The sequence below is a fragment of the Artibeus jamaicensis genome, unplaced genomic scaffold, assembly GCF_021234435.1.
Source record: "Artibeus jamaicensis isolate MK-2021 breed Jamaican fruit bat unplaced genomic scaffold, CSHL_Jam_final scaffold_369, whole genome shotgun sequence".
NCBI lineage: Eukaryota > Metazoa > Chordata > Mammalia > Chiroptera > Phyllostomidae > Artibeus > Artibeus jamaicensis.
In genome coordinates this window covers 39,165,698-39,182,389 of record NW_026522042.1, presented here as the reverse complement: position 1 = coordinate 39,182,389, position 16,692 = coordinate 39,165,698, and the positions used below count along the sequence as shown (strand labels likewise).

At 45.6% G+C, this 16,692-nt stretch overlaps 1 protein-coding gene across 2 annotated transcripts in view; it reads right to left on the bottom strand.

Annotated features, from left to right (window-relative positions):
• RGS7BP (regulator of G protein signaling 7 binding protein) overlaps positions 1-16,414 on the bottom strand; it is an 82,828-nt gene extending 66,414 nt beyond the window's left edge. Inside the window, exons 1-2 of one of the 2 annotated variants that reach the window (XM_053657410.1) lie at positions 15,529-16,414; positions 14,452-14,618 (exon numbers count right to left, since the gene is read on the bottom strand). In XM_053657410.1, the coding sequence (XP_053513385.1) occupies positions 14,452-14,618; positions 15,529-15,693 (332 nt within the window). In that variant the 5' untranslated portion in view covers positions 15,694-16,414. The remainder of the gene's footprint in view (positions 1-14,451; positions 14,619-15,528) is intronic. The other variant, XM_037150811.2, reaches the window with a different exon arrangement.
• Between the last annotated feature and the right edge of the window lie 278 nt (positions 16,415-16,692).

Below are 16,692 nucleotides of genomic sequence, written 5' to 3'. Positions count from 1 at the left end.
GGGACAGTGGTGTCTTGGGGCAGTGGTCAGGGCCACGGACCAGAAAGCACCAGACCTGGCTACTCATTCCAACTCTGTCCCACCCAGGCTATGTGGCCAAAGGCAAGACCCTTCACCTCTCAGCACTTCAGTTCCCCCATGTATAAAATAGGGGAGATAATTCCCAGCTCACAGAGGTATAGAAAGGACTCAATGACACAATGTCTGTGGAAGCACTTTGCGTCCTGTAAAGCACTAGTTATGCATAGGGATAGTTTCTATTTACTCAGGAAATGGTTCGTGTACCTCTCAGGAGCCTCTAAGGTTTGAGAAGTCAAGGAATTATATACAGCATCCACGTTAAGTCTAAATTTATGAGCTCAACGAACCCTCACGTTAGTAGAGAGCCTGAAGGGTCTTCATGTGACCGCCTAGATAGGAATATGGGCCCCAGCAGCTATTATTGTTCTAATTATCTGAGGGAGGGAAGGGTAGGCAGGGGCAAGGGCAAGAGGAGAACGGATGATCCGCTGGCCCACAGTAATCTGGAGTCGGGAGGGGGACACAGGGAGTACCGGAAAGGAATTTCTGTCCTTAGTTTTAATTCCAGAAATGTTTAGCATATTAAGTCTTCTTAAATATGTTCGGCTTTAATTAACTAACATTTCAAGGCCAGAATACATTTCCCCTCTTTTGCTATATTGGTTGGTGTTTGTTTCTTTTATTTTAAAATGAGGTGACAGGTATTGAGAAATGTTAACACTCTACTGTGTGCCATTCTGAAAGCAACAAAGAAATTAAGACGGCAATAGAGGCCATAGTTACCAATACAAACACAAATGGTAGGACATCCTGGTGTTTTTCTCATTGTTCACATCTAACAGGCTACACACATTCAGTGCAAGCAAGCAGGTGATTATTTACAGAGGGAGATACTAATGGCTGAGGCCCATTTTTGGTTGGCAAATATTTTCTGCCAGCCAACATTTTAAAATCATGATATTTCACACACAGACAGGAATTCATGGATTCTTTTAAGAAAAAAAAGCAAAAGATGGCACATTTGGCCCACATTTCCATGTGGGAGTCAGCAAGCAGTGAAGTCTGGGCGGTTGCTGCCCGCTTCCCACCGGCAGGCGTGTGCTCAGCTCACTGCCGCCCCACCTGGGCCTCTGCCCTTTCTCACAGAGCCGACCTGGCCCCGATGGACCTGAGCTTGGAGACCTTGAATCACACACTGCCTCCAACCCCTGACCCTACGACCGTGTATTCCCCTTTAACTCCCTTTCAGCTTCATTCCTTTATCTGTGCAGCACCGGCTCCTCAAGCAGCATCATCCCTAAAGAACAAATTGGTACCCCCTTTCCCAATTGCTTTCTTCCTCTCCAGCTGAGTCATTCTCCTTTCCGAACTCTTCCCCCATCACATCCCACAGAACTGCCTTCGCAGAAGTTGGAGAATGCCTTCATAATTGTTGAGGCATAAGGCGAGACTTTCCCAGAATGAATTGTGATGACATTTCTTTTGCAACGATTACATCTAAATAGATACTCAGTTCATTTGCATATCACATCTACGACTGGTGCCTGAAAAATAATCTAACGCTAAAAATTAGAGAATAAAGTAAAGCCACACTCATTCTAAACATACTCAGTAGCTTAAAACTTATTTCACCCTCAGAAATATTTTGGTGCCAGATGAGGGAGAATGTTTTATTCTTTAATTTTAACACAATAAGAATTTCCAGAGTGATAGATTGGTATTGAAAGATGAACAGTCAGAAATTATCTGTTTCCTGATACTGAGAGAGAAAAAATTAAGCACCTTTACATAATTCCTCAGCCCAGTGAGTAGATGATAAGGGTGGAATTAAGAATTCTAAGCCAAATTGGACCACTTCAAAATTAGACGCAATAAGGGAATAAGAGTAAAACTCAGAGACGGAAGCCCTAACAAGCTTTCCTCGTAGCCAAAAACTGGAAATCCCACCAAGGGGGCCACTTAGATGATCCCTTTTATGATCACAAACTCCCATTTGCTGGGAGAATAGGAGCCCTTATGGATTTGTTGCCAAGGGCTTGAGGTGCTGGAAGAAACGGTGTTGGAGATCAGTCTGGGAATCTCTTAGGATTCTCCTTCCCTTGTGAGTCCTTCCCACCTTTTCACCCAGCCTCCACGCGTCTTTCCTGAGTGTTCCCATCACCCCAGTGGGAACTCTCTCTCCTTTGAGCGCCTCCCCCACTTAGTACCACTCCTCACCCTTCCCTCCATTTCTCTTTGCACCCTGTACCCACTCATGTCTGGAGTGGCACTGGGTGGCCAGGGTCACTGTGGCGATGGTGTGTTCCTCTTCCTCAAATGTCCTCTGCTGGGAAGAAGCAGGTCAGTTGTTGAAACCAGGAATTCTGTCCCCCCAGACCTGGGTCCAAGCCTGATCCAACACAGCCATTTCTAGTTGTAGCTCGGGCAAAAGTACAAGGGGGAGGTGCCCGAGGATGGAGCGATCCGAGTGGACTGAGCAAGGAGGAGGAAAGCCTGAGAGCTTCGGGGCCCAGAGAGAAGCGCTGAGGCCGGGATCAGCCCACATCTGCTGGCCGCTTCAGTGAGGCCAGAATTTTGTGATTTTTTTCTCCTTTCCTGTTTTCCCCTTCTTACTAGCTGAGTAAACTTTAAAAACCCTCAGATCAGCTGTGTGCCAGTGAAAGAGGTCCTTGTCCTGAAGTGTCCAGAGGCGGAGAGACACTCGGGGTGGAAATAATAGTTCGCAGCACTGGAAGGGAAGCAAAGCGCACAGGCCAGTCCCGGGGCCACTTCATCAAAGAGAGGGGCTCGCTGGGAAAACAGCTCTGTGTAGTGTCAAGAACAGGAACTCTGGCACCAGACAGACCAGTGTTCAAACCCCAGCCCACCAATCACCTTGGCCAACTGTTTCACCTTTCTGAACCTAAGTCCACTACACAACGGAGATATAAAAAAATATCTAGCATTCCAGGTGCTCTGGAAAGCTTCCGGGCATCTCATCTGGAGTTCGGAGACAGCCCTGGACCCTCACTGGTTTTAGAAGGGATCACCATGGTGGAGCCACAGGGCAAAAGCCAGAAGAATCACAAGAACAACAGTGCTGTCATGCTCAAACCGGTGAAATAATCCCAGCTCTTACCTACCTACGGAGTGGGCTCTGCAATTACCCACCATGGGTTAATCTGTTTCTCAAAGGTAAACACATTTCTTAGCAAGCCTATCAAACTTTAAAGGCATTATCCCCCTGGATTTCCGAGTAAATATTATTTCAGACAAACTCATTTAATGATGCAGTAATATATGTTCAAATGGTATGGCACATAAATTGCTTTGCCACACATTTGAACTCCTATTTGTTTCCCTTGGCTCAAGATAGACAAATAGTGTCCCCTAAGGTTTACTCATTGTAGAGACCAAGAGCCCCACAAGGAAAGGAGGAAGGACACTGCTACTTGCTCTTCAAAGCCAGGTCTGAGTGGCAGTATGTTCTTTATGAAGTCGTCCTTCCTGGCTACACCCTCTCAAGAACAGCCGATTCTGAGTGCTGCCTTCGCTGCACCTCTACAACATCACCCACATATTTCTGTGACAGCACTGATCATACTGTCTTGCAGTGATTTATTTATATGTCTGTCCCTACACAGATTCTAGGTGATATGATCCTCAAGGTCAGGAGCTGGGTTTTATTTATCTTTATACTTCCAAAGCCTAGCACAGTGTCTGGCCCGTGGTAGGTGCTCCATGTTGAATGCGTAGATGAACAGGCAAACAAAGTAACAAGGGGATGGGCAGAAAGGAGAAGCAGGTGCTCAGGGACCTTCTTGCACTTCTTTCTCTTTATTCCGGTACCCTTACCTTCACTTCTCCCATCCAAGCACCCTGCCCTGCCTGTCTTGCTAAGGACACCTCAAGAAGCATAATTTTGGCATACAGATTGAAGTGTTTTTGTTCTCACGAGACAGCTAGTATGGAGAGAGATGTATGTAAATCAGGCCATAAAACCTATAGCCTGGAAAGCCACTTGACATGGTCCTGATCAACTAGATGTTCATGGAAATTTCTGTGCGAGGCTCCTGAGAGAATCCTTCAAAAAGGGACACACTTAATTGTCTTTTGCTCTCTGTCTTTTCTACTTGTCTGGAACATGGATATAATTTCTGAAGCTGAAGCAGCAATCTTGGGATCTTGAGGAAAAGGCCTAGAACACTACAGAAACCTCAGCTCTGATGTTCTTGGATTATGAACCGATGCTTGCTATCCCCTACTGCTGGGTTTTTAATTATGTGAGGCAAATAAATCCATATGTGTTTAATTAAGTCACTGAAATCTGGTGTGTGTTACTTGAAAATGTGATGATTCCAAATTGATAATCCTGTCTTTTTTTTCCCTCAGACATGCCAGGGCTGGTTCACTTTAGGACATTTTACACTTGCCATTCCCTCTGCCTGAAACACTTTCCTCTTGGACATCACACGACTGATCCCTTCTCAAAGTCAGATTTGAAGTTAGAGTGTCAGTTTCTCGGAGGGGCCCTTTTGAATGCCCTCTCTGAAAGTAACTTCCTGCACCGCATCCATCATTCGCTAATAGCATCATCCTATCCAATTTTCTTCACTGCATTTATCCCCATTTGAAACATTCTCTCCTTGGCTTGTTTGTTTTGGTCTTAGTCCATTTGAGTGCTATATCAAAATACCACCAACTGGTTGGCTCATAAGTAACAGAAACATATCACCTGCAGCCTGGAGTCGCAGAAATCTAAGATCAAGCCCCGGCAGGGTTGTGTTTGGTGAGGACCCTCTTCCTATACTTCATAGCTGGTGCCTTCTCGCTGCATCCTCACATAGGGGAGGGAGTGGGCGTCTCTTTTATAGGGGCACTAATACCATTCATGGGGGTGTTACCCTTGGGGGTTTAGACACCTCCCAAAGACCCCACATCCCAATACTGCATTATAGTGAGCATTAGGATTTTTCACATGTAAATTTGGCAGGGACAAAAATATTCAGACTATATAGCAAACCGTATAGCAATTCTCAGTCATCCCCACCGTCAGTATAGGGACTTTGTCTACTTTCTTAAGACCAGAGGGGAGAGGGAAGGGAATTTAAGGGGAAAAAGGGGAGGGATTTGGAGGAACAAATAGGAAGGACACAGGGATGAGAACTAAGGGGGGTGGAAATGGGAGGGAGGTGGGGAGCATGGGGCGGGGGAGGCTGGGATGGGAAAAATAGACAAAAAAAAATGTACTTGAAAAATAACTAAATAAAATTAAAAAAAAAAGAACTGTAGTATCTCCAGCACCTAAAAGCATGTGGCCTATGGTGAGTGCTCTATGAATAGTCTCCCAGGGAAGGAGACGACTTCCAGAGCTGGACATGAACATATATCCCCACAGGAAATACACAGATGTTGAATAGGTTTATAGTTTATGGCATTAGGGGCTACAGAGTGCCATTCAAGTCTCAGGTAGATTTTTTTAAAATTGATTTCTTGAGTGTCCCTCCTTACATCCCTGCAAGCCCTATCCCGTTTCACATCCTGTCTTGTGAAAATTACATCTGAGCCTTTGAAAGGCACCTTGCCTAACTCCCCCCCCCCCCGTGGTTTCCTGAACCACTTCTCTTTTCCATGAGTCTGTTTCCAAGCAGTACCGTCTTATTTCGTTTGAGACCCTGCCTTCCGTTCTGGTTTCCGTGTGAGGAACACGGCAGACTGTGATGACATGTGCTGACTGAGACCCTGAGATTGAAAAGAGTCGATTAGTTCTTTTAATGGCTAAAGCGTATGCCTTACATAGAGAGACCATCGATGTACACTGATAGGACAGGGCCTCTCCCTTCCCCTTAGTAACAAGATTCTCCTTCAGTTCAAGGGGGCAGTGACAAAGACTGCATTTCCCAGTCCCCCTGTGCTAGGTCTGCCCTGCCCTGCAGCTTGGAAGCAGTTTGTTTGGGGCCACACCTGGAGGGCTGACCCAGCTTGGAAGTGAGGCCTTTTGCCTGCCCTTCGTTTTTCTTCTAGTGTGGAACTTGGGCTAAGGGCGGGGTTCCTGTAGCATCTGGCATCTTAAAGCGAGGTTGAGGGAAGTAAAAAACCAGGACTTGGCGACAGAACAAAGACTTCACGGAGCCACAGGACAACTTCTGAATCGCTCATTCCAGGGCTGCTTTTCTGTGGGAGAATGAACCCTGGTGTCTTTAAGCAACTGCTCCTTTGAATTTTTTGTTCAATGTAGCCAAATATAATCCATTTTGATAAAGATGCTCACTAGGAGAGCTTTCAAAAATACCCCAATACCCAGGCAGCCTCCCAGAGCATTTAAATCCGAAACCCAAGGGATGGAACTCAAGCGCCAGCAATTTTTCAAAGCTTCCCAAGTGGTTCCAATGCGCAGCCCAGGTTGGGAATCATGACTGCAGGCGGACAGGCCTTGTCTTTAGCGTGTTCAAGAGTCTCCTGGGGGACGGGGCGGTGCTTGCTAGACATTCGGATTTCCAGGCCTTACTCCTCAGAGCTGTCGTTTCTCTAGGCCTGAGGCTGCCCCGGGGGATGCTGAGACAGGCAATCCCGGAATCACAGTTGAAGAAACACCTCTTTCGACAATGGGGAATCTTTGGAAGTTTTAAAGTAAAGAAGTGACATCAGAAAAGAGTTTTAGTATTACTCTGGATCTAGTGAATGCATGGAAAAGAAGAGGTGACAGATTGATAGTAAAGAGACCCACTAGGGGGTCTCCTTACTAGGAGACACTAAACAGCTGATGGCCTGAGGGGACAGGATTCTCAACTAAGAGAGTGGAAAAAAGAGAGACAATAGACCCTGAAAAAGATAATACGGGATTTAGTAGTGGACAGAGTCTGGGTGACATGGACTTCAAAATACTTATTCTTAGTGGCCGAAGGCTCCAGTAGGGGTGTGGCTTCTCCTGGTGAACACATACTTCCCTCCTTTGCCCGGGCTCAGTTCGCTTGCTGTGGACAGCTAGGTCCCTGCGCCTCTGCAGACGCTAAGCTGATTTTGCTAACCTGATGGTGTCTAGAGCTTCCCCTTGTATGGAAAGCCTTTCTTTGCCAAATCAGCTCTTCTATTTAAGGGCTCAGACACTTCATCCTAACGAGGGTCTATTTCACAAATTTGAGTATTTGTTTACATATATGTATTTCGACAAGCAATGGAAAGTTTTTCATGAGGTTTTTTAAAAGTCATGTCTTGTACAGCAGAGGAAATAAATGAACAGACTGACGGTATAGCTACCACCCTGGAGCTAGGATTTATGCACGCATCTTTCTGGATCAGGCACAGCTAAACTTTTAACGGCTAAAAGTTTAAAATGGATTTAAAGGGTAATCTCAATGGAAAGTGGTTATATAACTACTCGGTATAAAGCCACCAAGCAGACAGATGTTGGGATGATATCCTATCGGATAACCTCCATTAGCCAAATTTGTGTTTGAGTAATTCTAAAAGACACACTCCCTGCCCCCTGATTTGTTGTAATAATAAACTATGTACCCCAGCATCTGCCTTAGATGTGCTCCTCAAGTCCTCCTTTGTTTAACAAATGAACATAATGGCATTTCAGTTACAATCCAGAAAAAAATACAGTCAAATATAATAGAAATGTCACAAAATGTAGCTCATCTAATTTTTCAAGTCTTGCTAAAGTCTATGTCAAGTCGCAGTTTGTTTTAAGACCAGATTTTAAAATACGAAGTCACCTTAACGAACAAACCAGATGTGGGTATCCTCACCAGGCTCAGGTGGGAACATGAATGAACGCAGCCTTGCTCTCATGTACTTCACAGTATGAATAGTAAAGTGCCGAATTTTCCTAAAGTTTGCTTTAGCATCTAATTTTCCCTCTAATTGGAAAATCTATTAAGAGGGCTCTAACAAGGTGAAAGCCATTAGATTGTTCAAACATGAAAGGGCTAAACTTCAACAAGCAACCGGAGAGCACTTGTCTAGATTCCATATCACATTTAGTTTCATTGCCAATAATGACCCTCTTCTGTAATCCGACATGACTCAGTATTTTGTCACTTGTTCTAGAGGTGTGCTTATGGTCCTTAAGCAGCAGTATTAACACCGCCAGGTGACAAGGACCTGCTTGGTTCTCCCACGCACACCTGAGAATACGAGTGCCCCCTGTGTGGACGGTCACGTCAGGGGCCTCTCCTTACCCTCCCCAGGATTCTCTTCTGCAGTGTGATTTTGGTTCCATCTTCGGATGCTAATCATTAAATTGGTGAGAGCGAGATGCTAACTATATTGAGGATTGAGTACCTTTGTGCACACATCCATTTCATATAGAAAGCATTCTACTCCACAGTCACAACCCCCGCCCCTGCTATGAGCTGCAGTCTTGCAAATGATAAAACATTGAGCACTGGGAAGTTTTTGTGCGAAACTGGTGAGAGAGTATACAGATAGTTCTGGGCAAAACTCTACCCCCATTGAGCAAAACAAGCCAAAGTGTGCATCCCATTGAACATGGTTGAAGAGAGTTTGCTGTGGGTTGAATTGTGTCTGCCCTCCTTTCCTGGAACTCATATGTTGAAATCCTAACCCCCGGCACCTCAGACTGTGACCTTATTTGGAAATAGGTTGTTACATGTATAATAAGCTAAGTTGGCATGAGGTCCTACTCCAGTAGGGTGGGCCTCTAATGCAATATATCACTGGTGCCCTAATAAAAAGAGAAAATTTGGACATAGACATATACACATAGGGAGAGGGTCATGTAGAGTTAAAGGCAGAGATGCTTCAACAAGCCAAGGAGTGCCAGCAAACCACCAAAAGCTAAAGGAGAGGAGCAGATTCTTCCTCTCAGCCCTCAGAAGGAGCCAGCCCTGCTTACACCTTAATTTTGGACTTGAGGGACAAGACATTCCTGCCGTTTAAGCCACCCAGTTAGTGATACTTTGTTACTGTTGCCCTAGCAAACCAAGCCGGAATTGTTCTCCCAGCATTATGGCCGATGGAACGCACATTCTGTTGGTGCAGCTATAACTCGCCTTTCACTGTTTGACCAGCGAGAGTTGAACATTTGAAAGCAAAAACACCTGTACTAGGAATGAAAATTAAGGACAGAGTGGGTGGCTTGGCATGCCTGCCAACCAGGCCTCTGTTACCTACACCTAAGGGCTCCTCCAGCATGTGGAGCAAAGGAAGGTGACACCACACACTTTGTCCTCTACCGGCCCACGTAACTGCTGCTGCCTCTGCCCATGTGTTGAAAGGGGGCGTTACTGACTGGGCCCGGTGCTCTCCTCCCTTCCCCCACCTCTCAGCTTGCTAGGAAACAGAGAAGAACCAGCTAGAAGTGGGCCTGCCAAAACAGAGCAGCAAAGTCAACAAGGAGTCCAATAAAACTAAAACAGACCCCTCCAGTCAGTAAATAAATAGAAGAAAGAATGCGAGGAGAGATGTTAGGAGAAAAGTAGAGGAACGTGGGCATGGTCGGTCAGAAAAATAACTGCTGGAGGAAAAAACCCTGAAATTTGTGGATCTGGATCTCTAAGATATTCAGTATATTGTTCCAGAAAGCCATTAGGAAGTTAAGATTCTTTTTGTGATCATACTATGTTCACAAGTTGGCAAATTATTCCTGGAATTTGATCTTCAAACTTCCTCCGTGGTGCTTGTTTTCATAGCTCTGCTCTGTAAACCAAGTCTGTTGCTGCTACGTGAGTTAACTGAGCACACGGGGTGATGGCCGCACGAGACGCCCCGCTCAGATTCAGTCCTCTCACTGAGATGTTCAGAGTTTAACAGGCTTGGCTGAAGCCACACAGATTATACTAAAGCTACATGAGTAGATTTCATAAATATTATATGATTCATCCAGGTCAATTTATACAAAGAAAACATTTCTAAACAACTTTTGAACCCTCACATTTCCACAATTTTTTAAAGGTATTAAAGAAGAGGGCTTTTGATAACCGTCTGGGAAATGTCAACCTGGAAAATTCATCGGAACATAGTGTAAGAAGCTAAGGGATTTATTCCAGCTAAAACAATTATTTGAAAAACATTTGATGGATAAATACATTTTTATATAAATGTATCTTGACCAACTGAAGTTTCAATCTTATTGATAGCTACACTAACAATAAATAACATTTACTGTCTTTTAAATGTTTGATGAATGGTAATTTACTCAGTCCACACAATACCATATGCCTTGGTCCCATTGCTTCCTAATCCCATTTTGCTGATTAGGAAACTGAGGCAAGGAGAGACAATAGCTTTGTCCACAATCACACTATTTGTGAATGGTGCAGCTGAAGCTTGAACACTGGCAGTTTAGCTCCAAAGCCTACGTTCTTAACCACTGTACCAGGCTACCAGTTCCCACCTGGTGAAGCAACTTGCCTATCAATATACATACATCCCTAATAAGTGGTAAAGCCAGAATTTTATCCAGGTCTAATCTCATTTAGGCTCCATGCTCTTTCCCATCCTGCACTATGCTGTCTCTCAGTTTACCGTACTTAAACTTGCACTTTCATCAGCAGACACCAGCAGGAGGCAGTGGAGGAAGTCTGGTGCAGTAGATGCTGCAGAAGCAGTACAGGAAAAGGAATCTGAACCACCAGCCCACTGGCCCCAGCACAAACTCTCAGGGTTCACTAGAGGGTGTTGGCTCTTCTAGGTCACCCCTAGCTTGTGTGCTGCGCTCTGCTCCTCTCTCTTCATTCTCAGGAGGTGGTGTGGTTGATGGAAGAGGTGCTAGACTGGGGAGTGAGAGGCTGGGCTCCAGTCTCAGAGCAGCCTCAGCCTGGCAGTGCCACGGACTCCCTTAATCCCCTCAACTGCGCCAGTGAGCAGGACCCTTAGTTTACAGGTGAGTGAACTGGGATTCAGAGAGTTAAGTCTAATTCCATCAAGGTCACAAAAGATGTTATTCTGCTTAGGCCTCCCTGAATGCAAAATCTTCCTGTATACTTGACCATGTGCCTGTAAAGTCACTTAAATCCTCTAAATCTTAGATTCTTCAAATATAAAACAAGGTAATTGTTCTAAGTCAGTTCTCTCTCTGCAGTGGAGCCCTAGGGGTTCTTCAAAGGTGCCTTAGAAGTCATGTTGGGAAGGAAGTCCAAGAAGACAGGGCCAAGAGAGCCAAAGGCACACACATACACACTCTCACTCACCCGTCCCCCCCCCCACATACACCAACCCCAACATACACACACAGCAGTGCAACGCCACTTTGGCCGTATAATTCTGGCTTTCCACTTTTAGATTAAAGGGGGGATCCTGCTGCTAAAAGAAGTTTGGTGAACACTCTACCCAGTGATCTTCAAGGCCCCTCCTAGCTTTAATACCTAGGAGAGCATCAGCATTGTAAAAGGACAATGACCGTCGTTAAGGAAGCCAGTCAGAGGAAACATCTGATTCACCTGCGTGGCTCAGTCCAGAAATCATCAGACGTCCTTAAAGAACAAGCTGGTCCCTGGCTGGTGTGGCTCAGTGGATCAAGTGCTGGCCTGTGAACCAAAGTGTCTCCCTACTTTGAGAGAGTAGGGAGAGTTTCTCCCTCTCTTTCTCCCTCCCTTCCCCTCTCTCTAAAAATAAATAAATAAAATCTCGAAAGACAATGCCATAGCCAAACTTCTGCTGATCTAGGCACGACTTGAGAGAGTGTTGTGATTGTGTGTGTGTGAAGATGGCCTTCAACCCATGGCTAGTCAGTGAGAAACACATTTCTTCCTGTGTGGTCACCAGTCCTTGAGGGTTTCAGCTGGTCAGGAATATAAGGGATGGAGTTTGATTCAAATCACTTGAATCAAACAAGTGATTTGTTTGATTCAAAGTCATTGTTTTTTTCTCTTTCTATTTTATCTCACCTCCTCTTCTTTTCCCCCCTGTCCTCTTTCAACCCCATCTCTCTCCTCTGGCCCCAAACCAGGCGGTAGATAGGAAAGGAGTAGTCTTTGTTGGTGAGGAGTGATTTCATTTACTCTTTTTTTAAAAAATATTTATTTATTTATTTGTTTTTTGAGAGAGGGGAAGGGAAGGAGGAAGAGTGGGAGAGAAACATCAATGTATGGTTGCCTCTCATGCATCCCCTGCTGGGAACTGGCCTGCAACCCAGGCATGTCCCCTGACTGGGAATCGAACCTCGATACTCTGGTTCGCAGGCCCTTGTCATTTACTCTTTTTTCTCACTTGTAACCCTACACAGAGCAAACACTAGGGCTCAGATGGGCCCAGTCGGGTAGGCAACGCAGGGAAAGCCAAGTTTTCTCTTCCCGTCCCTTACAGCTCATTCCCTTTCACTAACAGTTACACATGTAGGAAAGAATAGAGCCCAGGGAAGGCAAATGTTAATTATGGTGATGGTGGTCACACCTTAAAAAAAAAACAACAACTGATGGATACTTTACATTCCCTAAAATTCACACATTTAAATATACAGTTCAGTGGTTTTCAGTAAATATAGTGTTGCATAACCATCACCATAATTTCACTTTAGAACATTTTCATACCCAAAAATATCGCTCAGGCTCATTTGCAGTCACTTCCTGTTCCCACCCCCAGCCCTAGGCAACCCCTCACCTACTTCTGTTTCTTACAGATTTGCTTCCTCTGAGCATCTCCCATAAATCCTATAATATGTGGTATTTTGTGAGTGGCTTCTTTCATTTAGCATGCTTTTTTTGTGAGTTTCATCCATAAGTTGTTAGTGTGTCTCAGTACTTCGTTCCTTTTTACATAACACTTTTTTGAATGGCAGCATTATGTAGAGGAAAGATCATGAATTTCAGGAGCATGCAAAGGTAGGGCTGAAGCAAAGTTGTGCCGATTGTTAAGTTGGATTATGCCACAAATAATGGGCTCTCGAAAAATCCAGACTTTCTATACATTCCCCAAAACGTTTGCTTTACTTACCTAATATGCTTCAAATTTTAAAATGAATCTTACAGCCTCTCTACCAGCCTTCATTTCAAGTCTGAAACGAGAGCCCACATGACTGGCAGCGTCAGGAATGGAAGCAATTCTGCTAAGGGAACTGAATCCTTCATTAATGGAGCCCAGATGGTGAGAGCTAAAGGGATTTCCTCCAGTTACATTGCTGTCATTTTTTAGAAAGGTTAAACTGTATTTAATTATTATTTTAAGGTGGAAACCATTGCAAATTCTATTCTAGAATATTTTATCAAGTTGGCCTTAGCTTTGCGAGGCTCTAAGTACAATATATTTTCCCATTAATTCTTATAAAACTGCCCCTGATAACATCAACCCTCAGGTAACAGGTGTGCCAGCAGGGAGCAAAGGGCTGCAAACCCCCTGAGTAAAAAAAATCCACCTCAGATCCTCAAAACTCAACTCTTAGCCATTAGTTTCAGGATCTTTATTTCCTAAGCCTTTAGAGGAACCTGGGTCACATACATGGTAAAATAGAATAAATCGAACACCTTATTCATTTTGGCAGTCTGCTTTCTCTGATTAGGATGTGTCCTCAATTTGCATGACAATTTAAAGGGACCATGGATATAACCCTATTGGACACTATTGGCACAAAATTTACTCCTTAGCCCTAAGCATAAAATAATCTGTTTTAAACCTGTTTTTCCTTCTAAATCATTGTTTCTGTAATCATTTTAATCCATCACTATTCCCCTTTCTGTTTCTGACTTTTTCTCCATTCTTGTCTGATATATATTATAGCTGCCTTTCTTCCCTCAGTGCCCCAAACAATTTCCCTCCGCCTTCTAGACTCACTTCCTGCTAAGTACAGTATAACAGTTAAAACAGAAAAGGATAACACTTCTCAATATTTCTACTGAATAAAATAGGTTTGTAATATTTTATTTCTCACTCACTTCAAGATTAGTAAAGTGTATCTATTTTTATCATAGAAAATGCCTGTTTTCAAATGTAAACTAGTTATTAAAAGAGGTAACCTATGGCTTCCTAATCTTTATAATCTCAATAATAGTCACTATGCGTAATGCTGGCATTAAATATTATGCTATGTGTCAATTACTTGTGACAATCACTCTCCCTCCCCCAAAGGCACATACACACAAAAATACAAAAACAAGAATAAACTTCCCTTTTGCATATTACAGCAAACTGGAGAGTAAATTAGATCCAAGGCTTCATTTTAGGGGTTTTATTTTATGTGGTATCACCAGAATTTATCTCATGGTATAAATCGTTTAGTAAATCTGGGATTTATGAAAGATTTTCCCTCATCTGAACAGGGCTTTTGTGCAGATGTTTAGCAGCAGATGACAAAATAATCTTAAGGCATGATGATTTATACTACCCTTGGTGTAGCTTTGGCCCATAGTTTGTTTAGAGAACCCTGATGTCAGGATGATTGGTTAAAATCCCGAATTAGCAGAGTTCACCTATGAGGCCTCGGCCACCAAAATATCTGTCAGTATGCACGCATGCCGTGTGAATAACCACCTAACGCCAAAAGTCTCCTACCCTGAGATGGCTGCAAGTTTTTGGTGCGCCTGACGGGCCATTTCACAGCCTTTGGTTCTTGTCTTGTGCATTTCCGTCCGGAGTGAGGGGCAGCTGACTGAGACGTCCCCAATAGAAATCACCAACTCTCGGAACAGGGCCACTTGCGTGTTGAACTCTTGGACAAGCTGGAAAAGAAGGGAGTTTCTTTCAAGAAACAGTCACCAGAAAATTCCCTATTTGGGGGTACATAAACAAGGGCTTCACTGACACTGGAGCACCCCCCTGCCCCCGCGCCCAACCTCTAGCTTAAAAGTCTACAAATTATTTAAAGATTAAGGCACAAAGAGGGTCAATTCTCTTTTTCATAAGCAAGTGGTTTTTTTCTCCCTCCCATCGGTGAGTCCGGCCATGGAAGCTCTGTTTCAAGACCTACTCGCCGCCACCCGTGCAGACTCGGTTTCTGAAGACCAGGAAAGCACCTTCGGAGCGTTACCATTGCCACTCCCAGGTCACCGGGAGCGATTCTGGGGACTCTCCCCTGGAACTCTCCGGTCTCTGACAGCTAGGATACGAATTGGAAGTTGCGTGGGGGTAAAGGCCAAAGGCGGGTTGTAGCAGGCAAACTGTTCACCTTCTGCGGGGCCACGGAACTACTCAGACTCCAGAGCCTGATGGGAAGACCTGCCACAGCTTCTGAGATGGAACCTTCGTTCCCTCCGCATCGCCTCGCACGCTCTGTTTGGGTTTGTTTTCTACTGTCTCCCCACAAAGCGGCACCCCCACCTCGCTGTCCTTTCCCTCCCTGGTGAGCAAGCCAGTTCACGGCGTCTTCCGTATCCACCATTCTCAGAGGGGTTAGAGGCACGGCCCCAAGATTCTTGCCCGTGGCACTTCTTTGAGGGGCCATTACCACCACACGGGTGTCACCCCCAATCTGGAGGACTGCAGATTTAAAAATAGTGCTTGTGCACGTGATCGGCATGGGAGCGCTAAGGGTGGGGGAGTGGCTGGCACTCAAACAAATGATTAACATACACAATTCCCCCACCTCCTCTCCCTCCAAAAAAAAAAAAAAAAGGCGTAGTTTTCACCTACCATCTTGCAGTCGTCCAGGGTTCGCTGTGTTTTGTGGGCGCAATCGGAGCCACTGCCCCTGCGTTCCCACTCCCCGCTCTGCAGCTGGGGCTTGCTGAGCTGAAAGATCGAGGAGCGGGTGGACCGGCTGGGGCGCTTTTTGCGCCCATTCGGTGCAGAACTCATGCATACACATCCACGAAGCCGAAGCCACTGGTGCAGTGCGCCCCAGCTCGGGCGGCCCAGTCGTTGCCCTGCTCGCTGCCGCTGAGCAGCCGGAGCGAGAACCAGAGGCGCGGCACTCACAGGGTTGGGGCTGGCTGCGCGGGTGGATAACCTTCAGCTTGAAGGAGAGCCAGGGAAGCGCTGGCTGTGCGGTGCAGCATCGCTTCAACTAGCAGCGAGGAAGAGGCTCAGTCAAGTTCTGCTCAGCAGCATTGCCGACCCTGTCCCGGGAGCTGAGCACTGGCGCTGGCTCGCACCACCTTCCCCTCGGCATAGATTGCAAGGCTGGACGAGAAGGAACGCGCCTCCCCGCGGTTCCGAGTTTCCATTCAGATGGGGGAGCAGCTTTCAAAGCTTGTGCTGCAAGGTGGGGGGCGAGGGGAGGGGGGCGAGTGTAGCTCTTGCTTCAGTGTCTTCCCGCAGAGGAGCTGGGCTCGTCTTTCCCCTCCCTCCCCTGTCGCCAGGCCTGGAAGGGCTGGCAGTCCCCGAAGCAGGCAATTGGCTCTAATCTGCTGCCTTGATCCCTTGTCTCTATGGGCTCCTCTGTTCGAGGATCCCAAACGAATCTGTGGCGGGACTGGCGGACGCAGGGAATCGGTCCGCTGACGTTCTTCGCGGCCCAGCACATTGATAGGACCGGAATACTAATGTGATCCATCCATACAACCCTCTTCCCCCTACACAGTTTATGTACTTACCCAATCAAATCCCCGGGAACATCAATGGCAATATTACTTCATCAGCTCTATTATTAGAAATGAAAAGTGTCACCAGAGTGGAGCACATTGTCACATGCTGGGATCTAAACAGGGATTTCAAATCAACTAGTGTGGGCTTGAGGCCTCACTGTCTGAGGGGCCTTGGGCCACAGGCTATCAAAGCCCAAACCTAGGAGGGGTGGGGTTTTTACTCAAAAGAAAGATGTCTTGATAACATCATAGGAAACCTGTGTTTCCCTGG